This window comes from Felis catus, chromosome B2, assembly GCF_018350175.1.
Source record: "Felis catus isolate Fca126 chromosome B2, F.catus_Fca126_mat1.0, whole genome shotgun sequence".
NCBI lineage: Eukaryota > Metazoa > Chordata > Mammalia > Carnivora > Felidae > Felis > Felis catus.
This window is the reverse complement of record NC_058372.1, coordinates 139,411,947-139,438,271: the sequence shown is the minus strand read 5'-3', so window position 1 is coordinate 139,438,271 and position 26,325 is coordinate 139,411,947. Positions and strand designations below refer to the sequence as shown.

The window sequence follows — 26,325 nt, the reverse complement described above, 5'->3', positions numbered from 1 at the left end:
AACATCATTCACTATTAGTGGTTGGTAAGAAAATGTGTGTCATTGCTGAATATCATTAGGTGTTTAAGTGGCTATTGTCTGTAATCATTCATACTATCATTTCAGTTTGTGTGGCGTTCCCCCCCCCCCCCCATAATTGCTTTAAGGCTTTCACAGAAAGCTATGGTCACCAGTATTCATTTCTTCCTCAGTGGGGAGTCTGAAAGGGGAAGATCAAGCTACAGAGTAGTCTTGGGAGGATTTGCTTTGTCATTGGCTGAGACTTAAGTCTGAAGGGCAATCCTAAAGAAATAGGCTAGCAAAACAACTTTAAACCTAGGAAAGGAAGGTTAACGTGTGTTACACCAGTTTTCTGGTATGCAGCTGAGTGTGTATCAGTTAAATGTTAAAAAATTAACATTTCAAACGTGGTTATCAGAGCATGTATATTAATGCCAAAGATCTAAGTTTACATGGTTTTGTTTTGTTTTAGTCTTAATTACTAATTGCTTTATTACTTCCTATATATACGATCATGAAGCATAAGCTTTTAGTTCTTCTTTGTTTTTGGTATGCAAATTTGTTTTGTTTTAATTATGTGAAGCAGAATTCTAGAAAACAACTAATATTCTTCATTAATGGTAAATGCGGTCATTAAATGCATAGTTTTTATGCAATAAGAGCCTGTCCCAAAGAGAGTTACCTCCTTTTTTATTCATAGTATGTTGGAGTTCCTATGTTTTCCATGATTTATTGTCTGGAACTCATCAGATTAAGTTTTAGCAAATTTGGTAATTTAAAATAATCTATAAGTACAATAGTATTGGAGATACACAATTTTTTTTTGCTAAACTACCATGACTAAATATACCAGACTAGATGATTCCCAAACTGAAATGTTTAGCTTCTTACCATTTAAGCATTTCAGCGCTGTATTTTTGAAGTGTTACTTGTATAATTCTACCCGATTTATCAGTGAAATAATTTTTCGCAAGTTTCTTGACTTTACAAATTTTGGGAATCTCAAATCTCAGGCTGGGAGGAGAAGTTTTCCCGTTTTATAGTTGATCGTTCGCTTATTCACTTATCAAAAAATGTGAAGCACCTACTATGCACTTTGTAGCTGCAGGGGACATTAAGATAGATGGGAAACGGGTGCTACCCTTAAGGAGCATATGTTATCACAGGGAGAAGAAACCTCTCTATGCACAATTACGAGATAGTAGGTCATAATGCCGTAAAGAAGCATGTGCAAGGCACGGCATTTACCCAAAAGCAGGAGTAATCTACGAAGTAGGTGCCTTGGTCCGGGGTCTCTTCTCTGGCTTCTATGGTGTTTCTTTCATCCTTCCTACCAGTGGCCAGAATTAGGCAAGAAGAAGGTTAGGAGAGAGAATCAGCAGCACCAAGGGGTGCTCAGGGCAAAAGTTCCCTAACTTGGAGCCAAGGGTGTCTGAGCCTCTTGAGGTGATACCTGATGTGGAAAGAAGGTCACCTCTTCCTTATAAATCTCCTTTAGAAGGGATGTTAGTGATACATGTACTCGCTCCTGCTCTTAAACTTCCTAAGCTTCAGGGGACTGCATCTGGGTGGTGGTTGTTGTTTTTTAAACCATGAAGAATCAAGTTTTATGTTGGGTGCAGGGTGTGTGTGTGTGTGTGTGTGTGTGTGTGTGTGTGTAGAGAGAGAAAGAGAGAGAGAATGAGAGAGAGAGTGTGTGTTTCACTATTCTCCAAAGTATGAACTCATTTTATTGATCTTTTTGTAAACTAGATGCTTTCCGATGCAGCACCTGGAAAACTGAGAATTGTCCATGGTGATGTGTTGACATATAAGATAGAAAGGGCTTTTCCAGAAAGTCTGAAAAGACGGTGGGAAGATGGTAAGTGATTTGGGGTTGGTTTTCTTATTTTCTTTTATAATTATTTACAGTACAAATATTTAATGCTATTATACATTACAAACATTACACATTTATATTAAATATTATAAAAACAGAATTGAATACGTAGTGTGCATTATAATTTTTTCTGCTTTTCTACTCTTTTCCAAAATGATAAATCTAATTACTTTTTCTTCAATTTTATTTGTCTTCTATTTTTCAAATGTTTAGCGTTCTCCTCAAATAAGCTTGCTATTTTTATGACAGCATGTAATGATGGGATAAACTAGGAAGTGTTCCTTTTTCCAAAAGGTGAAAAAAAAGAAGTGTTTTAGTAAACGAAGCCACACCCAGTTACCAGCGTCTCGCATTCCATGGCCAGCCAAGGGTCCTCATTTTTTAGACAGTCGGGTCCCCGCTGTGTACCAGCTCTTTGGAATCCGGAGATCGATGGGGTGTGTTACTTGCCTAGAAAGCCCTTGAGAACACGGACTACTGGCGTGACCGCTTCCGTGTGTGTGGCCGCAGCACCGCCGGGCTCCTTCAGAGAGGTGGCCGCTGCCTGCCTCCGCCTTCCGGCTCTCCTCTCAGCACCCTGCCTTCAGGTCTCCGGTCCGGCCCCAGTCGCACCGGAGTCAAGTGACCTCCTGAATTCCTGTCTCAAACCTTATCTGACGGGGTTCTCAGGCATTCATTCGAGTGTTACCTGCTCTTCCGGATGTTTTCTCTGCTCGTGTCCTCCCTGACGCCGGGTCCTTCCGTTTTCCCTTTTACATTGTATGACTTTCTCTAGCTGTTCCTCGCGGGTGGTTCTTTTTCCAGCTACCTCTTAGATGTTGTTCCTGAGATCTTTCTTCTTGAGCACCTGCTCTTGTGCTCCAGATTTGCCGGAATTCTCTGCTCCTGTGGTTACACTTACCACCTGTGTGCTGCAGACACTTCCATCTGTCTATGCAGCCTGTACCCCCTTCCTGGGCATCTGATCCTCTGACAGCTTCACCTGGGTGCCCCATAGGCACTTTGACCTCCTCACGTCCGGATCAAATTACCTTTTCCCTCAAATCCGGTCTCTTTCATAGTTTTCCTAAGCCGGGAAACCTGAGGACTTTGAACACTAATTAAGGTAGAATGTTTTTCTTAATAATTCAAAGCTGACGATGAGGAAACATTGCTTTTGAAGAATAAATGGACTGAAAAATAGGCAGCCGTGTCGTCTCATGTATTTTTGTTTGACGCTGTTAGTACCCAGTTTGACTTTTATTCTTAACCAAAATAGCATTCAGAATACTTTGATGAAATCGTTACAAGTTGTTTTTTCCTCCTGCTAACCAGATCCTCCAAATGTACATATTATTGGAAATCTGCCTTTTAGCGTATCAACTCCACTGATTATCAAGTGGCTTGAAAATGTTTCTTGTAAAGATGGACCTTTTGTTTATGGCAGAACCCAGATGACATTGACTTTTCAAAAGGAAGTGGCAGAGGTAAGTTCTGACCGTGGTTTTTTTTTTTTTTTTTTGGTTTTTTTTTTTTTTTTTTTTTGGCTCTTCGAATTCCAAAACAAAGTAATACTGCATTTTTGTGACAGACTATGTTTTCTAAGTTAATGCCCCATTACACATACACACCAACACCAGCTCAACCAAAAGTTAAGCGTGTCATGATGATGACGGGTGTTACTGCTGTGAGCTCTCCGTGGAGAACACGAGTGCTGTGCTGCCAGCCAGGAAGGCCGTGTCTTACATACAGGGACACAGTAGGGCCATAGAACAGTGACAGACGTGATCTGTGGGCTGCTGCTGATACAATAATACATAGGGATTGGCCTGTGATCGGTTAAAGTTGATACATTGAACTTCATGAGATGGTGAAGAATGCGGTAATCAGTCGGTTTGGAGAAAGGGAAGGAGGTTGGTGTCTGATTATGCAGTACATAGACTTTCACTTAATCTCCTACTTCTGCTGGGCCTGCTATGCCTGCGTTCCCATGGCAGGAGTGTTCCCAGGTCACTCTGTAGAAAATAATCCTACGGGGTAATAAGCAAGGGAAGGTTTTGTGCTGCAGAGGTTTAATGAGGGGATCTGCAGACTATAAGTGTTTTGTTTTTTAATTTTTTATTATGACTTACAAATACAGAAGAGTATGTGATGGATTTGTATGGCTTAATAAAAAGAACACCTGAATCCCCCCCACTCAACTCAATAGTTAAATTCCCAACATCGTTGACACCCTCTTGTATGCCTCATTCTGATTGTGTCTCTGATTTTCCACCTGCCACCAAAGTAATCAGTACCATGAATTTGGAACTTATTATTCCCTGTTTAGTTTGTCACATAGATTCTTATCTGTATAATTAATATACTTTAGTTTTCTCCATTTTTGAACTTACGCAAATGGATTCATGCACTATGTACTTCTTTTCTCCTCATTCACTTATGCTGCTCATAGCTGTAGTTTATTTGTGTAGTTATACACTACCCACTCTTTGGCTAAGTCATAATTTATCTGCCCATTCTCCTGTTTTGGAATCCTGTTGCAGTGTTTTTACGAACAAAGCTGTCATGGAGATTCTTCTATTTATGTCAGCTGGAGCACATAAGCAAGCTTTCCCTAGAGAATATATCCAGAAGTGGCCATGCTGGATCTTAAGTTCCCCCAATCTTCACTTTGGCTAAATAATGCTAATTTGCTTTCTGAAGTCATCGTGCCTGTTTACATTCCCACCAACTGTGTGTGTGAGTTCATTTTGCTTCATATCCTTGCCAGTACTTGATATTGCCAGACTTGTACTTTTTGTTAATCAGAGCTGGATGGTGTGTTTTGTGGTTTTATTTTGTCTTTTGCTAAATTTTTAATCAAATTGAACGCCAGGGTCACCTGGGTGTCTCAGTCGGTTAAGCATCCAACTCTTGATATTGGCTCAGGTCATGATCTCATGGTCAAGATCAAGCCGTGTGCTCAGCGCAAAGCCTGCTTGGGGTTCTCTCTCTCTCCCTCTCCTGCTGTCCCTCCCTCACTTTTGCACATGCGTTGTGTCTCTCTCTCTCTCTCTCTCTCTCTCTGTCTCTCTCTCCCTGCCTCTCTCTCTGTCTCTCTCTCTCTCTCTCAGAATGAACTTTTTTAAAAAACCAAGCACCATTTTGCATGTTTATGGACCTTTGAGATAGCGTCTTTTTTGTGAAGTACTTGCCCTTTGCTTATTTTTCTGTTGGATTGCTTGGTCTTATTCTCCTATATTTGGAGGAGTTCAAACATGGTCTTCGTACTAGTCTTTTATTAAGTGTGTCACAAATTTCTTCTTCTCCTCTTTGGCATGTTATGGTCTTTACGGTATCCTTTAAAGACCAGATGCTTTTAATTGTAAATTTATGGTTAGTGCTTTTGTGTCTTATTGAAGAACTCTTTATATCTTGATATCATGAAGATATTCTTCTGTGTTATCTTCTAGAAGCTTTTATTGTTTTACTTTCCACATTTATATCTGTAATCCACTTGGGATTGATTTTTGTGTATGGTGAAAATAGAAGCCACTTTTCCTGTTTTTCATACATGACCCCAGTGAACTTAGCACTTCTTCACTAACCTCTACCAACACCTCTGACATCATGACAAAGCCTCTATCGCACTGGTCTGATTAGAGACCCCAAGAAGAACGATTGTATGAATCTAGGAGACAGAAGGCCCAGTGTTATAGAAGACAGAGCGTGGAATCCTCAGAAGAACATTCAGTTCACCTCAGAGTAGCACAAAGAATTTGATAAGACACCTATCATGTTTGCATATACTGAAAGAATAGGTAAGTTGGGGAGAGTGTGGGGTTGAATTAGTGATAAATAGAAAATCAAATACAGGAAGGATTGAAGCAAACAAAATATATCACTGTTAGAAAGACAAGTAAAAATGTTATTGGAAATAGATAATTATTTATTCTGGAAACCGAAGGAAAAAAAGAGGGGCCTGTATAAAAAAAATCACAGAACTTTACTGAGAGTCTCAGAAGATCACTGAGCTAAATCAAGAGAAATAGAACCCTGGAAGAAAAAAAAAATGAGTATTATAAAGCTGCTTCATTTTTCCAAATTATGTTTTTTCAGTAACATCTTGAAATGTAGTGAGTGAAGTCCCAGGGATCATCTTGAGTGGACCTGCAAGAATGGAAAAGAAATTTTGAAAAAAAGAAGAGTGATGAGAGAAGCCTTGCCTATCAAATGTTAAAATGTGTTGTAAACTCTAATAACTGAAGCACTGTGACTCCTTATGAGACGGAGTGATGGCTACATTAGAAGGCGCAGAATCAGGGGTGCCTGGCTGGCTCAGTTGGTTGAATGTCTGACTTTGGCTCAGGTCATGATCTCGCTGTCCGTGGGTTCAAGCCCCGCATTGGGCTCTGTGCTGATAGCTCAGAGCCTGGAGCCTGCTTCCAGTTCTGTGTCTGTCTCTCTCTCAAAGGTAAACAAACATTAAGAAAATTAAAAAAAAAAAAAAAAAGCCAGAATCAGACAACTTCATATTTGATAACGATTGTATCCTGTGTCAGCAAAGGAAAAAAAAAAAAGATTATTTAGTGAATGGTTGGATATTGAAGCAATTTAATAATTCACCATACGTAAAAAAAAAAAAAATAATTCACACATAAAAAAATTCCAGTTCCTAGAGCCCACCGGCCACCCTGCTGCCACTGTCCCTGTGGCGCCTTAACAAAGGCACCGTCTCAAAGCACGAGCAGTCCTAAAGGTGCCTGGAGAAGTCGGGGGTGTGGACACACTGGCCAGGGTATTGGCAGCCTTCTATGAAGAACCGGAGAAACCTAACAGTGCTGTGCGTTTTTAATACATTTTTTTTTAACGTTTATTTATTTTTGAGACAGAGACAGAGCATGAACAGGGGAGGGGCAGAGAGCGAGGGAGACACAGAATCTGAAACAGGCTCCAGGCTCTGAGCGGTCAGCACAGAGCCCGATGCGGGGCTCGAACTCACGGACCGTGAGATCATGACCTGAGCCGAAGTCGGATGCTTAACCGATCAAGCCACCCCGGCACCCCGTGCTGTGCGTTTTTAAAGCATCACTTAGGAGCTGCTGCCCCTAGAAAATCCAGAAATAGAGCTGCCTCACCTAGAATCGACAGAAATGAAAGAGAAATATGAAGCTATTGTAGAAGAAAATAAAGAACAAAAACAAAGCTTGCTCTGTATGCACCACCTCAGAAGTGTGCTGAATAGGATTCTTCTCAGTTGAAAAGACACTGAAAAAATGGTGCTCTCTGACTTGAATAGTTTGTATAGTATGTAATATTTTGCAGAACAGCTTCCGTAGAACTCTTGATACGTTGTAACCGTCACAAACACATATACTTCGAAACACCAACAATATAAAAAAAAAAAGTTTCCGGGGTGCCTGGGTGGCGCAGTCGGTTAAGCGTCCGACTTCAGCCAGGTCACGATCTCGCGGTCCGGGAGTTCGAGCCCCGCGTCGGGCTCTGGGCCGATGGCTCAGAGCCTGGAGCCTGTTTCCGATTCTGTGTCTCCCTCTCTCTCTGCCCCTCCCCCGTTCATGCTCTGTCTCTCTCTGTCCCCAAAATAAATAAAAAACGTTGAAAAAAAAAATAAAAAAAAAAGTTTCCAGTTACTGTATCTTCAGATTCCCTACTCTGTTGTCCAGTGGCTACTCTGTTGTTAATTTTAGTCAGTTTTCATTTTGGATATTGTAGTTTTACTTCTAGAAGTTCCATTTGGGTCTTGTATTTTCCCTTACTTCATTATGTTCATGCTTTCCTTGGCATCTTTACATATGTGTAATATTTATAATAGCTGTTGTAAGACCTTTGCTTATTAATTTCACTACCTCTGTCATTTCTGTATCATTTTACCATTTGCTTTTTTTCCCCTCCCTCTTTCTATGGGTCCTACTTTTCTGCTTCTTTGCAAGCCTGGTAATTTTTTTTTATTTTTAATATTTATTTAATTTTGAGAGAGAGCACACAAGCAGAAGAGGAGCAGAGAGAGAGAGAGAGAGAGAGAGAGAGAGAGAGAGAGAGAGAGAGAGAGACATGCAGATTTCAAAGCAGGCTTTAGGCTCTGAGCTGTCAGCACTGAGCCTGATGTAGAGCTCAAACTCTCGAACCCATGAGATCATGACGTGAGCTGAAGTCGGATGCTTAACCGACTGAGCCACCCAGTCGCCCCACAAGCCTGGTAATTTTTGGCGAGATGCTAGATGTTGTGAGGTTTTGTTTTGTTTAATCTCGTGGAGGGCTGGATTTTGTTGTATTGGCCTGAGTGGTGGGTTTTGTTCTGGCACAAAGATGAGTCACGTGCATATTGGTTTGGAGCTTGCTTTTACACTTGCTTATGACAAGTCTATAGCAGCCTTTAATCTGAGGCTAATTAAAGTCACACTATTAAGTCCCAACCTTTCTGAGGAATCCACCCGGTACCCCGTGTATTTCAAGAGCTCTTTACTTGGCTGTTGGGTGTACAGACTATCTCTAGCCCTGTGTGACCTCCATTTGTCCCACTTTCTGATGCTACTTTCTCCAGCCTCCCAACCTCATATGAGCACTTCTAGATCGATGCTCTGTCAGAGACTTGAAGGGATCCCTTTGCATATCTCAGGAGCACCCTCCCCTTTCCTGTCTCCCATGCCCCCTGTCTGTCTCTGTCTCTCTCTCGCTCTCTCTCTTTGTGTGTGTGTGTGTGTGTGTGTGTGTGTGTGTGTGTGTGTTTCCGTATCCAGTAGTGTGCCTCACAAGTTCTGGCTGCCTTAGCCTCCCAGAGCCTGGCGTCTGTCTCCTCTCGTCAGACAGACCACTGGGCTCTGTTTCTACTCCTGCTTGTGCTGCTGCCTGAGTATGGCTTCCAGGCTGTTAGCTGCTCAGTTGTAAGGCTCACCTCTCACCTTCTTTCTCCCGTGTCTGTGCTCATAGTCCCGTAATGCTGTTGTTTAGTTTATGCAAAGTGTCGTTTTATACATTTTATTCAGCTTCATACTTGTTTTTTTGTAGACAACTTTTTTTTTTAATTTTTTTTTTCAACGTTTATTTGTTTTTGGGACAGAGAGAGACAGAGCATGAATGGGAGAGGGGCAGAGAGAGAGGGAGACACAGAATCAGAAACAGGCTCCAGGCTCTGAGCCATCAGCCCAGAGCCCGACGCGGGGCTCGAACTCACGGACCGCGAGATCATGACCTGGCTGAAGTCGGACGCTTAACCGACTGCGCCACCCAGGCGCCCCTGTAGACAACTTTTTAATATCAGAATTCCCCTGAGAGAATTATATACATATGTGAGAATTACACACACACACACACAACACACACATATGTATATAATGTAGTCACATTAGTTCTGTTCTTTAGATGCCTTCCTCTGCATTTACACATGTGTAAGAATTCTGTTCCTTAGATCTCTCCCTCTCTCTTTACCCATGTTCCACTTGAGAAAATCGTCTCTGTGGAGACGATTTTGCCCCCAGCCCCCCATTCAGGGACATTTGGCAGTATCTGGAGACATTTTTTTTTGTAGTGCGTGACTTACTCAAATGTGGTACGTTTACACTGTTGGGCAACCACTGCCTCTGTCTAGTTCCATAAAATATTTAATGTATACCTTTTGAAAGCTATATGAAAGCAAAGATTACTTGAGTGATTCAGAAGAAATTTCTGTCATTTAACTCACTTGGCAATTTATTGAGTTTTACAGTTGTAAATTTTTAATTATATGAATATTTTTCACTTTGCTTTTAATTTGCCTGTATGGTACTGATAATAATAATATCGGCTCTTACATATGGAATGTCTGCTATGCAATGGATGCCACTTTAGGTACGTTTTCTTATTTAAGCCTCAAAGCAAGCTAATGAAATAGTATTTTTTAATTGACATTGACACACAAAGTTAGTTTCGGGTGTACAATGTAGGGATTCAGCAACTGTGCACGTTGTGCTGTGTTTGCCCCGAGAGTAGCTGCCGTCTGTCAGCACACAAGGTATTACACCACCGACTGTATTCCCTGTGCTGAACCTTTCATCCTTGCGACTTACTAACTTTTGATAGGAAAGGATACTGAAGCTCAGAGATTTTAATTAGCTTCTTCAAGACCACACAGCTACCAAGTAGCAGAGCTGGGACTTAGGCCAAGCTGGTCCGGCTCCCAAAACTTGATCTTCTAATCGCAACAGAATAATATCCATGTGGACACAGATTCAGTATCTATGACATGTATAAATTATGAGGAAAGTTAAACTGAGCAAGCAGAATTCTGGGTACACGTAAACTCAGAATTAAATGCTTAAAAACAAGTGATGAGAAGCAGCTAACAAAACACCAGAAATCTTCACAGAACTATTCAAAATTAAGGAATTTAAAACTGAATTAAGGAGCTTTTGCTGGAAGTTTTTCATATAATTTCAGAGACTTTTATTTAATTATTGACCTGTCAGAATCTTAAAATCATGATTTATAACTATTACCTTCTTTCTCTTCCATCACTGATTACTCCCTCTTTACTGGATTACTACGATCAAAAAGGAAACCTGCTCTAACGTCATCTGTTTTACAAAACAAAACAACTCTGTCTCTCTCTGTCTCAGAAATAAGTAAACATTAAAAAAATTTTTTTTTTTAAAAAAGGCGCCTGGATGGCTCAGTCAGTTGAGCGACTGACTTCGGCTCAGGTCATGGTTTGTGAGTTCAAGCCCCGGGTCAGGCTGTGTGCTGACAGCTCAGAGCCTGGAGCCTGCTTCAGATTCTGTGTCTCCCTCTCTCTCTTTGCCTTCCCCTGCTCACTCTCTGACCCTCTCTGTCTCAGAAATAAATAAACATGAAAAAAAAAATTTTTTTTAAACAAAACAAAATGGGAGCCTGGGTGGCTCAGTCGGTTCAGCATCCAACTCTTGAGTTCAGCTCAGATCATGATCTCCTGGTTTGTGGGATCGAGCCCCACGTCAGGCTCTGTAGGGCCTGCATCGGATTCTCTCCCTCCCTCTTTCTCACTGTCCTTCCCCCCCCCACGCGTGTGCCTTCCAGAGCTGGCTCTTGCACGCTAGCGCGCGCTCTCTCTCTCTCTCGCTCTCGCTCTCGCTCTCTCGCTCTCTCTCGCTCTCTCTCTTACAAATAAATAAACAAACTTTAAAAGACAAAACAATCTCCCTTGACCCCACCTCATGCCTTCTGGCTATCTATAACAACCTAGGAACGAACATTGTAGTCTATTTAACTTGATGGTTGCTTAAGTTCGAACCCATTCTAGAAGCATTACAATTGTATCCTTCCTGCCCATGTTTTATGTACTTGATGTCCTATTTTATGTCTTTTTATGTTGTGTATTCCTAATTATCATAGGTATGGTTGATTTGACTACTTTTGTCTGAACCTTCATACTAGCTTTTATGAGGGGTTGATTTACTACCTTTAATGTATAATACTGTTACCAGTGAAATTTTTTCTTTTGTGATTTTCATCTAGTTATGGCACTTTCTGTTTTGCTTAAAGAAATCCCTTAAACGTTTCTTGCAAGGGCTGGTTTAGTGGTGATGAACTTCTTTAACTTTTGTTTGTCTGGGCAACTATCTCACCTTTAATTCTGAATGATAATATTTCTTGCTGGGTAGAGTGTTCTTGGTTGTAGGTTTTTTTCTTTCAGCACTTTGAATATATCATGTGTTCTGGCCTTCCGATTTTCTGCTGAAAAATCAGCTCTTATAGATATTTCCTTTTATATAACCAGTTGCTTTTCTCTTGCTGCTTTTAAGACTCCTTCTTTGTCTTTAATTTTTGAGATTTTAATGGTTATCTGTCTCCATATGGACCTCTTTGGGTTCATCTTGTTTAGGGTGTCTCTGCTTCCTGGACGTAGATCTGTGTTTTCTTTTCCTTGTTAGGTAGCTTTTCCGTTATTTCCTAAAATTAAGTTTTCTGGTCCTTTCTCTCTTCTTTCTGTGTGACTCCTTATAAGATGGGTGTTGTGTGCCCAGTGTTGTCCCAGAGGTCCCTTAACCCATCCTGATTTTTTTCATTCTTTTTTTCTTTTTGCCATTCAACCTGAATGATTTCTACTGCCCTATCCTCCAGATCACTGATCTGTTCTTTTGCATCCCCTGATTTGCTCTTGACTCCCTCTGTTGTTTTTCCCTTGCAGTTATTGTATTCTCCAGCTGTAACTGGCTCTTTTTTATATTTTCTATCTCTTTATTTAAGTCCTTGCTGAGTTGATCCACTCCCTCCGAGTTTGGTGAACATCTTTATAACCATCACTTTGAACTCTTTATTAGGTAGATTGCTTATCTCTTTTTGTTTAGTTCTTTTTCAGGCTTTGTCCTGTTTTATTTGGAACCTTTTCTACTGTCTGCTCATGTTGTCTAACTCTGTATTTGTTTCTATATACTAGGTAGGTCAGCTGGGATTCCTGTTCTTGAAGGAGGTGGCCTTATGTGGAAGGTGTGCCGTGGGCCACCAGAACCATGTGCTTCAGGGGTGTCCCCTGTTGGCTGTATGCACCCCTCTGTTGGCACTGGGCTGTGATTGCAACAGGTACACTGGGGGGCAGAGATGCCCCACCCACTTCCCCGGCAAGAGTTGATTTTGGGGGCAACAGTCTCCATGAGGCTCTCTGCCAGGTGTACAGGGTAGGAGTCCAGGAGCACCTGGCAGGAAGGCAGGTTCGGCAATGCAGGTCTTCAGGGGAACACCGGGGCAGGGCAAGCGGTGCCAGAAAGGTATATGGAGAGTGTCAGACTGGTGCCCGCCAGCATCGGACGTGTAGGCTGAGAGGGTAAGAAGAATAGTGCCTGCCAGCATGTCCACTCTTGGATAAAGTTCTTACACAACCCTGCCCCTTTGGCCTGCTCCCTAAAATCAGGCAATATATTTTCTGCACATATGGCCACTTTTCAAGCGGCCGCCTCTTTGCGGAGTCTCGGAGCAAGTGAGGTTATGTGTAGTCTCGTTAAGCGCAGAATCTCCATTTCCGCTAGCCTTCCAATTCTCCCAAAGCAAAGCCCAGCTGATTTTCAAAAACAGAAGTTATGGGAACTTAACTTCCTGGTGCAGATCCCCAGGGTGGGGGGTGCCTGGTGTGGGGCTGTAACCCCTCACTTCCCAGGGAGGACGTTTGCACCTGGGATATATCTTCTCTCACTCTTGGGTTTGGTTCCTGACCTGACCATGTCTTTGTCCCTCTTTCCCTGTTTGAGGCTTTGTCTTTATATTTACAGCTACCTCCGCTGTTCTCCCAGTTGTCAGGTCATTCTCAGGGAGAGTTGCTCTGTACGCAGCTGAAGCTGTGCTATGTTCACGGGAGTGAGCTCAGGATCCTCCTGCTTTGCTGTATTCCTCACTTCTGCCCGTCTGGAGATATTTTTGGTTGTCGCAACTGGGGGGTGCTTTTGGTGTCTAGTGGGTAGAGGTTAGGGAAGCCGGGAGACATCCTTCAGTGCGCAAGATAGCCCCAACAACAGAGAATCGCTCCACATTTACCAGCCGGAAACGTCAGCAATGCCGAGGATAGGAACCTTTGCTTTAGGGTATTTAGCCATAAAATCTTTTTCTCAGCCATCTTAGAATTTTCCATCCCAAAAACGTAGGGCCCTTTTGTGTTTGTTAGGAACTGTAAGGCATCACTACTTTCCTAAGGCCCATGTCATTCCCGGCTTATGATTCTAACTCTCTTCTGTGTGTTTGAGTTGAGCATATATTAATAGTTTTCTTGTTTTCTCAGCCTTTTGATTTGTTCTTGGACTTTTATTTTCTCAGATGACATGATTATTATGGTATTTCTGTTCTTGAATAACACAATAGAGATGCAAAACACTATGTACTCTAATTCTTTTGGGGGAAAATGCAAAGGAACAGAGGCTTAAGAGGTGGAGGAATATTTTCAGTGACTCAGAATGTCAGTTGTGATTATTAATAACAGTGTTGCTTTAACTTCAGCATATGCAATTATTTTTCTTTAACCAGAAAAAAAAAATGTTGATTTTAGTTAAATTTTAGTACGGGTATCAAGAAGAGTTTACATTGAATCTATAATTTATGGAATGCTCCAGAAGCATGGTTAACACTGGTCCTCTGACCAATTTTCACATTTTGCGAGTGAAAGTCTAAACAGGACAATATATGGCGAGCAGTATTTTCCATATACCCTCTGTTTGCCCTTGACAGTGTCATATTTGTGATTTTATATTCCACAGATAGCGCTCGTTAGGCATTCACTTTGCTTGGCTTTGTTGAGTTGTAGAGCAGAAGCAACTGAGCACAGTCCTCTTCTCTCCAGGTCTGCAGGGTCTAAAGCTAAGAATTCAGCTCGCACACATTAAAGAACATATAGACAGTATAAAGTTCCAGCTCATAAAATAGAATCAGACTGTGTAGCAGTAAATGAGACCTTAACAAATCTCATCTAACCTCATTTCATAGATGATGAAACTGAGGCTCAACATAAGTTAAGGTCTGGCAGAAGGTCACGGAGCTGGTTACAGGGAAAGCTGAACTTGAACCCAGGTCGTGTGTTTTCTGCTGCAGTCATGATGTTTAAGTTCTCCGTGTGACCGGACCTGTGCTCTTTCCTTTCTGGGTCCAGGATCAGCTTGTTGCTCTCCTCCCATCTTCAGGGGCCCCTGCTGCTTAATGGTCCATCCCTAGCAGGGAGGGAGGGAGTTACCTTGCCAGGAAGTATGTCGTTTTCAGTGTCCCTCATATTTGGCTGTGTAGCTTCCCAAGAATAAGCCTAATTTTTCTACTTAAAATGATTTTAGATGAATGAGGAAGAAAATAACACTGCCTTTGTGAAATCTTTGACCCCTGGTTTTTCTTAAACTGCCTCAGAAGGCTTTTAAAATCTCCAGGGTTAGAGGTTTCCTTTTACTGAAAAATTAACTGGTTTGGTTTCCTGGCCTTTTGTTGTTAAAATCTCTACCGTGTAATGGAGTTTGAACTCTAATAGCTTTACATATAACGTATCATAGAAATATTAAGTCCTGTTTGGATGACTGATTTTGACCATGTAACTCTTGTGCTAGTTTGTTGTTATTGTTGTTGTTTTTGGGGGGGGGGTTTAAAAATGTTTTTTTAATGTTTATTTAATTTTTAGAGACCGAGCAGGAGTGGGGGAGGGGCAGAGAGAGAGGGAGATAGAGAATCCGAAGCAGGCTCCAGGCTCTGAACTGTCAGCACAGAGCCCGATGCGGGGCTCAAACCCACAAACTGCGAGATCATGACCTGAACAGAAGTCAGCTGCTTAAACAGCTGAGCCACACAGGTGCCCCTCTTGTGCTAGTTTTTAACGAAATTTTTGCAGAGCTTTCTGTTCTGTGGCTTGAATTTTTCCGTAATGAATGTGCTGCTTTCTTCTGAATTCAGGTGTATTATCCACAATTTTCATCTCCACAGCCTAGGTGTATTTGCTGCAAAGTTTGGATGGGTCAAGTTGAGGGGTCAGGCTTTACTGGCAGGAGTGGAGGCCTGCCTAGCACCCTGAGTGAAATATACTTAAGCATGCCTTCACGTCCAATTCGTTTACCCTCTGTGCCTCACTGGTTTGCTCGTTGGTTAAAGTGATTTTTAAAATTTTGTTGAATTCATCAGTGAGAACACCTTTGAGATATAAGGTAAAATATTGGAAAACAATCCAGCATAAGTACTAATTTTCATATGCAGACTTTCTTTTTTTTTTAATGTTCATTCATTTTTGAGAGAGAGAGAGTTGGGGGGAGGGGTTGAGAGGGGTACAAAAGGATCCGAAGCAGGCTCTGTGCTGACAGCAGAGAGCCCTGTGTGGGGCTCGATCTCATAAACTGTGAGGGCATGACCTGAGGTGAAGTCAGACGCTCAACTGACTGAGCCAACCAGGCACCCCTGGTTTATTTATTTATTTATTTATTAACGTTTGTTTTTTGTTTTGTTTTTTTGGTTTTTTTTTTTTTTTTTTTTTTTTTTTTGAGACAGGGAGAGACAGAGCATGAACGGGGGAGGGTCAGAGAGAGAGGGAGACACAGAATCTGAAACAGGCTCCAGGCTCTGAGCGGTCAGCACAGAGCCCGACGCGGGCTCGAACTCACGGACCCTGAGATCATGACCTGAGCCGAAGTCAGACGCTCAACCGACTGAGCCATCCAGGTGCCCCTATTTTTTTTTTTTTTTTATTTTGGGATTAAGTTCACACTAGATTTTAGTTTTACACAACTGCTTTGAATTGTGCCTGTTGCACAGTGCACTTTGAAGTTTTTACTTTTATGGCAATGGTACATTTAAGCTCCAAAAGAAATTCGTGAGGAACTAGAAATATTTTTGACCCTTTGATCCATAAGTTTATTCTTTAAATACGTGCTTCTGGTGTTTGTCTTTTTTTTTTTTTTTTTTTTTTTTTTGCTTGAATATCTGCATTTCTTGGTTTTACAGTTTACTAAGGAACAATTTGCTTTGTCATTTATATTGTAGCAGCCTATCACTTATCCTGAACTGGGCCTCCCAGTCACTTCAACTGTCTAAATATAGACCGGAGCCAGGTAATTTAAAAAGAGGGATGAGGTGGAGGGATGGCTTCTGAGTAACAAAACAGATGCTACGAAATCTATTACTTTTCCCACAGGAAATCTTCTGAGCATCTCAGTTTAATAATTTTTTTTTAACGTTCGTTTATTTTCGAGAGTGAGACAGAGCACAAGCAGGGGAGGGGCAGAGAGAGAGGGAGACACAGCATCTGAAGCAGGTTCCCGGGTGACAGCACAGAGCTTGAGGTGGGCCTCGAACCCACGAACTGTGAGATCATGACTTGAACCAAAGTCGGATGCTTAACCTACCGAGCCACCCAGGCGCCCTGAGCATCTCAGTTTTAAAACCTACGTAAGGCAAAGCTCTTGCGAGCCAAATTATGTGGTTTTCGTGTCCACACAGGTCAGAAGTAGCAAATAATAGGGGATTTTAGGGATCTGCACATGACAGTGAAGCAGGAAGACAAAACGCAGTGCAGTAAACACTCATTCATTCAGTGGTGTGGCACACGGCCAACGTGCTCAACTCTGCGATTAATCCAGCAGCCATTGGCGTTTGTAATGCTGACCCTGTATCACTTAGAAGAGGCTCAGGGTATCCAGTAAACTCTGAGAACATAGAGAAGCAGGATACATTTTTTACAAGTCAGTGTGCCTCATTTTTTTTCATCCTCCACTCAGTTATGTCTAAACATATTGCCACATTTTTATGTCATTTTTTTTTTAAGAAATAAAATGTTACAGATATGCTTAAAACCCTCTTCTGCCCCCTTTCTTTCTCTCCTGTGAGTTGTACTCAAAATCGGTATTCATCATTCCCATGCATGTGTTTTGCAGATACATATATATTCACACACAGGAAACAATGAGGGGTAATGTTTTGAAGTTTTTATATACATGGAGTCATACTCCACATGTTTTCTGCCACTTCATCATTTTCTGCTCTATTTTGGGATCTCTGCTGGTAACACCTTCTTACTCATTTTAACTGTTACTTAGTATTCCATTGTCAAAATTACCACAGTTTGCTTATTCATTCCTGTTGACGGGCCTTTATGTTTTTCTCGCCATTTTTGACGCTATGCGTGTATGATGTGGTAGGGAACATTCTTCCACGGTATTTCCTTGTGGAAGTATATGTACTGTTCTCTAGGGCATGTCCTGAAGGTAGACCTAAAGGGTCATGAGGGTGTACTCAGCTTCGGCTCTCCTGTATATTTTGCCAAATTGTAATGCAGAGTGCTTGTACCTGTTCTCCCTAGCGGTAGGTGGGGGTTCCTCTGGCTCCATATATTCACCAATTCTAGGTTCTGCCAGGCTCTTTTTGTTGTTGTTGTTGAAATTTTGTTCATTTCGAGGATAGGAAAGCTTATCTCATTATAGCTGAAATGTGTATGTCCTTAATTTGTAATGTGGTTGAGCATAGTTCATGGTTATGGTTCATTTGGGTGCTCTTAGTGTATTTCTTAGCATATTTTCTATTGTTTATCTTTCAGTTACTGATGTGTAGGAGTTCTCCTATGTTTTGAACACTAATCCTTTGTCAAAGGAGTTTCAAATACCTTCTCTCTGTGACTTATGTTTATAGTGTTTTTTTATTATGGAAGTTTTAAATTTTAATAGAGTGAAGGATCAGTCTCTTATGGCTTTTGCTTTTGCATCTTCAAGAAATTTTTGCCTAGCATGGAGTAATAAATACTTATAAAAATTTTTAAGTTTTTGCTCTTTATTTTTTGTTAATGCACTTGGAATTTATTTTTGGTTATGGTACGAGATGGGGAGTTACTCTTTTCTCCTGTAGATATACCTACTTCTACCAATATCACAGATCGAGTGGTCCATCCTTCTTCTATTAGTGGTTGCTGCCTTACATCTGTCACACAGCAAACATCCACATGTGCTTGGGTCTGTTTCCAAGGTCGTTGTTCTGTTGGTCTGTGCGTAGAGTAATGCCATACTTGGCCTTAATTTTGATGTCTGGTGGGGTGAGTCTGCCCCAGCCTGCCCCATGTTGATGTTCTTCAGGAGCTTTCTGGCTACCCTGGGCCCTTTGTCTTTCCATATAAAATTTTAGGGAATTTAATGTAAATTTCCTTCCAAACATCCTTTGAGATTTTGGTTGACATTGCATTGCAATTATGAGTTAATTTAGATATACCTGGTTTTGGGGCGCCTGGGTGGCTCAGTCGGTTAAGCGTCCGACTTCGGCTCAGGTCATGATCTCGCAGTTACTGAGTTCAAGCCCCGCGTTGGGCTCTGGGCTGACAGCTCAGAGCCTGGAGCCTGCTTCGGATTCTGTGTCTCCCTCTCTCTCTGCCCTTCCCCTGCTCATTCTCTGTCTCAAAAATAAATAAAACATTAAAAAAAATCTTAGATACACCTGGTTTTAAAATTGTTTAGGTTCTTAAAAGATGAAATTCCTGGTTTTTGCAAAAACAAAAGAACACTCTCCAAGAGTTCTGAATATTCAAAGTTTTATTAGATTAAAAGATTTTTTTAATGTTTATGTTTGAGAGTGAAAGAGACAGAGTGTAAATGGGGGAGGGACAGAGAGACCCGGAGACACAGAATCTGAAGCAGACTCCGGGCTCTGAGCTGTCAGCACTGAGCCTGACGTAGGGCTTATGCTCCTAGACCGTGGGATCATGACCTGAGCCGAAGTCGGCAGCTTAACCGACTGGGCCACCCAGGCGACCCTAAGTTTTATTAGATTTAAATAAAGAAAAGCACACTATTGAAAATGTTCCTTCATATATTTTGGTAATTCATAAGATTAAATAAGTCTTTTTAGTTCTTAATTATGCTTACTAATTTCTTCATTCATCAAATATAGACTGATATTTGTTTCATATAGGACCTTCTTCTACATAATATAACAGTGGTTTGAAAATCCCCAGCATCCAGTGATAGGGAAGTTTTCTTACTGGATTTTTGAGTGCATCATATAGGATATAATTCACATTTCCTAGGTTCGCGTCTGCTGATATTGGAGGAAAATGTTCCCCATGCTGCCTGTGTATCATGTGTCAGATAGCCTATAGTTTCAAAATTTATCTCAACACTCCATCTAGTGTCCATAGATAATAGGATGTTGGCTGCATTCTGTCTAATCAGACTGGATTAATTATTTGCTAAAAATTCCTTTTTGTCCTAGAGACTTACAGCCAGTACAGGAAGCAAACAGCGCAGTCGCCTTTCTGTTATGGCCCAGTACCTCTGCAACGTTCAGCACATCTTGACCATTCCGGGTCGGGCTTTTGTCCCTAAACCAGAGGTGAGTTTCTGTTTATTTGTAAATCTTTGTTCATCTGAGAATGTGTCATAGGAAATTATCTCTAGGATCTGATCTTCACTTCCATGCAAACTGTACTGTTTATCTCTCCTGAATAAGAAAATCACAATGTGTGAATAGTTTTTGTCCTAATTTTTCTCCCTTTTACAGTGACCAAATGTCTAGGTTTACCCATGCTGCCCTGGTGGTGGTGGTATTATCACCTTGTACTCTTAAAAGTATTCTAGGATGGAAGATAAGTTGTTTGGTCACCTCATCTTCAGAAAAAGAAATCAGTATTCGTTCTGTGATTTCTGCATAGATTTCTAAATTCAAGTTACCTCAAACATTTTTTATCATGAATTTTTTTCCACCTTTTTTTTTTATTTGAAGTGCAATTAACATACAGTGTTATGTCAGTTTCAGTTGTACAACATATTGGTCCAAAATTTTCTACATTCTTCAGTGCTCACACAGTAAATAAAAGTTTATTTATTTTGAGAGAGAGAGCATGTGTGTGTGTGTGTGTGTGTGTGAGAGAGAGAGAGAGAGAGAGAGAGAGAGAGAGAGAGAGAGACAGAGAGAGAGCGTGCACATGCGAGCAGGAGAGGGACAGAGAGAGAGGGAGAAAGAGAATCCCAAGCAGGTTCCACACTGTCAGCACAGAGCCCGACACGGGGCTCGACCCCATGAACTGTGAGATCGCAGCCTGAGCTGAAATCAAGAATTGGATGCTCAATCGACTGAGACACCCAGGTGCTCAATGACTTATTTATTTTATAACTGGAAGTTGTATTTATTTTACCCATCTTCTCACCCCCCTCCCCTCTGGCAACCACCAGTTCTCTGTGGTTAAGTCTGGTTTTAGGTTTGTTTGTTTCTTTGTGTCTTATTTGTTCATTTGTTTTGTTTTTTAGATTCCATATGTAATTGAAATCATGGTATTTGTCTTTCCCTGACATATTTCACTTAGCATATACACTCTAGGTCCATCCATGTTATTACAAAAGGCAAGATCTCATTCTTATTTTATGGCTGAGTAATATTCCTTGTGTGTGTGTGTGTGTGTGTGTGTGTGTGTGTGTGTGTGTGTGTACATGCATGCATATGTACCACATCTTCTTTATCCATTCATCTATAAATGGACACTTGGATTACTGCCATATCTTGGTTGTTGTAAATAATAACTGCTATAAATAGGGGTGTATATATCTTTTCAAATTAGTGTGCTTGTGTTTTTTTGGATAAATACTAGTAGTCATATTACTGGATCATATGGTATTTCTATTTTTAAGTCTTTGAAAAATGTCCAAATTGTTTTCCACGGTAGTTGCACCAATTTACATTTCTCCCAACAGGGCACAAGGGTTCCTTATTCTCCACAATCTCACCCACATTTGTTATTTCGTGTCTTTTTGATTCTAGCCATTCTGACAGATACAAGGTGATGTCTCATTGTGGTTTTGATTTGCATTTTCTTGATGATTAGGGATGTTGAGCCTCTTTTCATGTGTCTGTTGGCCATCTGGATGTCGTCTTTGGAAAAAATGTTTACTCAAGTCCTCTGTGCATTTTTTTTAATTGAATTCTTTGGTGTTGAGTTGTGTAAGTTCTTTGTATAACTTGGATACTAACCCTTTATCAGATCTGTCATTTGCGAATATCTTCTCCCATTTAATAGGTTGCTTTTTGTTTTGTTGATGGTTTCCTTTGCTGTGCAAAAGCTTTTCATTTTGGTGTAGTCCCGGTAGTTTATTTTTGCCTTTGTTTCCCTTGCCTCTGGAGTCATATGTAGAAAAATATGGCTATGTCAGAGAGATTATTGCCTATGTTATCTTCTAGGGGTTTTATGGTTTTGGTCTCACATTTAGGTTTTTAGTTTATTTTAAGTTTATTTTTGTGTATGGTGTAATGCACATACACAGTATGTTTTTATAGTTCTCTATTCCTTTCTTCTTCTCTTGCTCTCTTCCCTTGTGGTTTGATGGCTTTCTTTAGTGTTATGCTTGAATTTCTTTATCTTTATTTGTTGTATATCTGTTACAGGTTTTTGATTTGTGGTTACCATTAGGTTCATGTATGTCTTAATGTGTATAGAAGTCTGTATGAAGTTATGGTTGCTTAAGTTTGAACATATTCTAAAAGCACTAAATTTTTACTTACCCTGTCCATGTCTTATGTATGTGATATCATATTTTACATCTTTTTATGTTGTAAAATATGAAATCCCTTGGCTGAGTTTGGTACATATAATTGATTTTACTACTTTTGTATTTAAACCTCCATACTTTCTTAAATGATTAATCTACATTTATTAGAAGTTTGCTTTTATCTCTGAAGTTTTTTTTTCCTTTCATAACTTCTAGTTATGGCCTTTCCTTTCCCCTCAAGTCCCTTTAACACTTCCTATAAGGATGTTTTAGTGGCGATGATCTCTTTTTAATGTTTGTTTGGGGAAACTCCTCATCTCATCTTCAATTCTGAATAAAAATCCTGCTGGATAGTATTCCTGCTTGCAGGTTTTTTCCTTTCAGCACTTTGAATGTATCTGCCAAAGCCTTATGGGATTTCCCTTGTATGTAACTGTGTTTTCTCATGCTACTTTTAAAATTCTCTCTTTATTGTTACTTTTTTTACATTTTAATTATTTTGTGCCTTGGTGTGGACATCCTTGGGTTAATCTTGTTAGGGGTTTTCTGTGCTTTCTGGATCCAGATGTCTCTTTCCTTTTCTGGGTTAGGGAAGGTGTTCCAGCTGTTATTTCTTCAAATAAGAGTTCTGCCTTTTTATATTTTCTCCTCCTAGGATCCCTATGATGCAGTTGTTAATACAGTTGATGATGTCTCTGAGTTCCTTAACATACTCTCATTTTTTATTCTTTTTTTGTTTTGCTGTTCAGCTTAATTGCTTTCCATTGCGCCGTCTTCTGGATCACTGACCCATTCTTCTGCCTCCCCTGATCTGCTGTTGGTTCCCTCTAGTGTCTTTTTTTAATTCTACTTATTGAGTTCCCCATCTCTGGTTCTGTTTTACATTTTCTCTTTGTTGAAGTTTTTAGTTTATCCATTCTTTTTTCAAGTCCAGTATCTTTATGACCATTCCTTTTAATTTTTTTATCAGGCATTTTGCTTATCTTCGCTCATTTAGCTCCTTTGCTGTGATTTTTGTCCTGTTCTTTCATTTGGGACACACTCCTGACTCTTTGTTTCTGTGTAACTTTGTTTCTGTGTATTAGGGAAGTCAGCTACGTCTCCCGGCCTTAAAAGTAGTAGCCTTGCATAGAAGAGGTCATGTGGTGCCCTGTAGCACAGTGCACCCTGGGCACCAGAAGCAGGTGCTCCAGGGGCATCCCCTATGTGGACGGCATGCACCGTGCCGTCGTGGCTGAGCCATGTTTGTCTTCAGCCCAGTCAGCTGCAGTGACCCACTTTCGTGTGCTGTGGGTGTGCTGGACGGGGTTTGGTCCTTGTGCTGTTGAGGTGCCTGTCTGAGGACTACCTGGGCTTGTAGGTGGGTAAAGTCAGTGATCAGACTAGGTGTTTGCAGTCAGCCTCTGCCGCAGCTGCGGGCCCACTGAATGGCAAGGCTCTGTCCCTGCGTAGCCAGCGAAAAGGCTCAGCTACTGCAGCTGGACACCGTGCTGCGTGGGCTTTCCTCTCCCTCTCCCCGGGGCAGGTGGCACTTTTGGAGTGGCCCCGAGCCCTGCCAGGGCTGCTTGCAGTGTGTGGCAGGGCAGGAGCCGCTTTGGAGGGATGCCTGCCACGGTGGGCAGGTTAGATGGGGCCAGTCCGCAGGAGCACATGAGGGGACGGGGTACGGCACTAGCTAGACAGGTGGGGAGTGTTAGTGCTGGTTCCCGCACAAGTCCGGCTGGCTAGGCCAAGAGCGGGGATGAGAAATGGTGTTTGCCAGCGCTTTGTTCTCGGGGAGGTCTTCTGAAGACCCCTGCCCCTCCAGTGCACTTTTGAGATTCGTAAGTAAATCTCCTGCACGTATTCCGTGGGCACTTCTCAAGCTCCTGGTGTTGTGCTGTGCTTGGGTGGAGCTGTTTAATATGTTGGCTCTTTAAGGGTGGGGACTCAGTTTCCTATGTCCTCTTGCTCTCCTGGAGTTAATCCCACTGATTTTTGAGGTACCCAGAGTTAAGCCCCGCTGATTTTAAAAGCTCCCTAAGTTAAGCGCCGCTAGTTTTCAAGGCCAGATGCAGTGGGTGCTTGTGTTCCCGGTGCTGGGGTATCTGGTGTCCGGTGTGATCTCCCTTCTCCCTGCTGTCTCCTGTGGTCAGTGTCACTCAGGGTTTGGTTCCCAACCACAGTTCTGTTCCTCCTCCCCTTTCCAGTGTTGCCTCTGCTGTGATTAGCTGCAAGATCCGTTCTGCTGTCGTCAGGTCCTATTTAGGGTTAGTCACACAGATGTACCTGTTATCTGCTGTGTCCATGGAGGAGGTGAGCCAGGGGTGGTCTTCCTCCACCGCCCTCTTCGGTCCTCCTCTTTGCACATTTTTAAGAGATTCCATTTTGGCAGTGTTACTTGTGATTAATCATCTGTGGAAAATAGTTGGATATTAAACAAGACTGTTACTATTACATGCTAATTACAGAAACAGAGTTTCTCTGCCAAAAATAAAAATCAATAAAGCGGTGTCTGTTTTAGCAGAACTACTACTGGATGAGTTACTATAGGATATGTATTATAAAAACTCATCTGTTTCTTTGTCGGATGTGTATTGAGTGGAAAGGCCAGGCTAGGCTGGGGCGGGGGCGGGGGCGGAGGGGGGCGGTTGGTGATGCCTGAAAGATGAAAGGGATAGGAGCACCATCAGACATGGAGTCTGCATCAGGGAGTTCACAGCTGGTGAGGAACAGATTTCTTCTTGCTTGCCCAAACTCTCAAGAATAAAGTCATATAAAGTTTCATGTGAGATTCATTAAGGAAGGTAGACAGCATGAAAAAAATTGTATCATATGGTTTTTTGGATCGAGATGATCTATTTAGAATGGGGCCCAACCAGTAGTGTTAGCCCTCCTTGTCCGTCTTGAAGCGTGGTCTGAGAGGTCTCCATGGTCTCTGCTCCCACCATCCACCTCCTCTGCCATGTTGTCCACCACAGTTGACTGAGCTTTGGGGTGACTGTAGGAATTCAGTCCTTCTTCCCTCCTATAACAGTTTTCAGCTTTTTCTAAGCCAGGCTCAGAAAACTCGTTTTCAGTACCACCTCCCTTTAGCATCTCAAGTTTTCAGACATTGTAAATGGTTTCTTCCAAAATAATAGATCCTGTTAGATCCCAGACAGGACCCAATGACTGGAGATGTCTTACAGGTCATCATCAGGTTTAATTTATTTGTGCTTTCAGGTATTTTCTATCCTAGAACAGATGGCCATTGTAATGAAGAAAACCAGTTGACCATATAGCTTTCTTTCTTCTCGTAATGCACATATGAGCATCTATAACATTTTGAATAGTGTAGGACCCCAATGTATCAGAAACAAAGATCTTTACTTTAGGCTTTTATACTTAGGGTTCTGACCACAGTCCAGAGTCTTGAAGCTATTTAAATTTTACCAAGTGTTTCTTAAGGTAGATTTTAGAATATTTTTAATGGAAAGTTTTTCTTTGTTTTAGTTACTTAGTTGAGGGCATTTTTAGAGGTTGTTATCAACCTTATCCTTGATTTTGCGGTAAGATACACATGCAGTTAGTTAATGTTCTTTCCTCAAGGATTAAGGCCTCATGAAAATATTTATTATTTGAAAAAAAACTAGCTATGTTTTTGGTTCACTTTATTGAAGAATGTTTGCTTTTTGACAAATTAAACATATTCATAGCAGTTTTCTTGAGATGCTTTTCATCATGTTATAAATATTACATGCAAGGAATTTATTTGTAATCTAGGAAAACAGTTATCAAAGAGGAGAGAGGCTGTATTATGATAAAGGAAAATAGTAAATCAAATGATTAAATTTTGGTTCTAAGAGAATTCTCTGCTGCTCTGAAATAGTTGTACTATTTAGCAGATTGGGAATATCTGCTAAATATTCCCATTCCCAATGGATGGTTGCATTGAACAAATTTTAAAAAATTTTTATTTTCTTAAGAAAGGAGAAGAATCTTCTAGAGAAGATAAAATAATGGCACAAGCCTATCCCTATGGCTAAACCTTTCTGAATACAAGAGGAGAAAGTCATAAACACAAATAACTCATAACACAAGTGAAAAAAAGTGCTAAAATAGAGGTACAGGCAGGTTCACTGGGGAGTCCAGAGAGGGGGTTAATTCTCTATAGATGCTCAAAGAAGTTTCCTAAAAGTCAGTACTTCTTCTCAACCAACCCTGAGAATTAGATATGAGAATTTCTTTTGTGATATTTCAAGAACGTATTTATACCACCTTAGAATTTTTCTGGAGAATCTGTAATCCCTCCTGGTTATTGGTCTTTAGACAAACCAACTTAATCAAGGCAAGGCTTTTACTTCCGTGAACTAGAATAATCCTGTTCAGAATAGTTGACCTAAATTCTTGTCAAACTCATTATTTTTATTAACCTCTCTAGGCCCCAAAATTTGAACCCAAAATTCTTTTCTATCTACAGAAAATGCAACTTCCTAGGTTAGATTCATAAAATTTATCAAATTGACTTACTCTAGTGTTTCTTAAACTTCTGGAGTTTTTAGTGAATAGAGTTAAGTCAGAATTTTTAAAATCTTGTAT

The 26,325-nt window shown here is 41.0% G+C and overlaps 1 protein-coding gene across 2 annotated transcripts in view; it reads left to right on the top strand.

Annotated features, from left to right (window-relative positions):
* TFB1M (transcription factor B1, mitochondrial) overlaps positions 1-26,325 on the top strand; it is a 65,877-nt gene that overhangs the window by 16,909 nt on the left and 22,643 nt on the right. For both annotated transcript variants that reach the window (XM_003986680.5, XM_045058273.1), the window contains exons 3-5: positions 1,753-1,861; positions 3,194-3,345; positions 19,499-19,618. In XM_003986680.5, the coding sequence (XP_003986729.1) occupies positions 1,753-1,861; positions 3,194-3,345; positions 19,499-19,618 (381 nt within the window). The remainder of the gene's footprint in view (positions 1-1,752; positions 1,862-3,193; positions 3,346-19,498; positions 19,619-26,325) is intronic.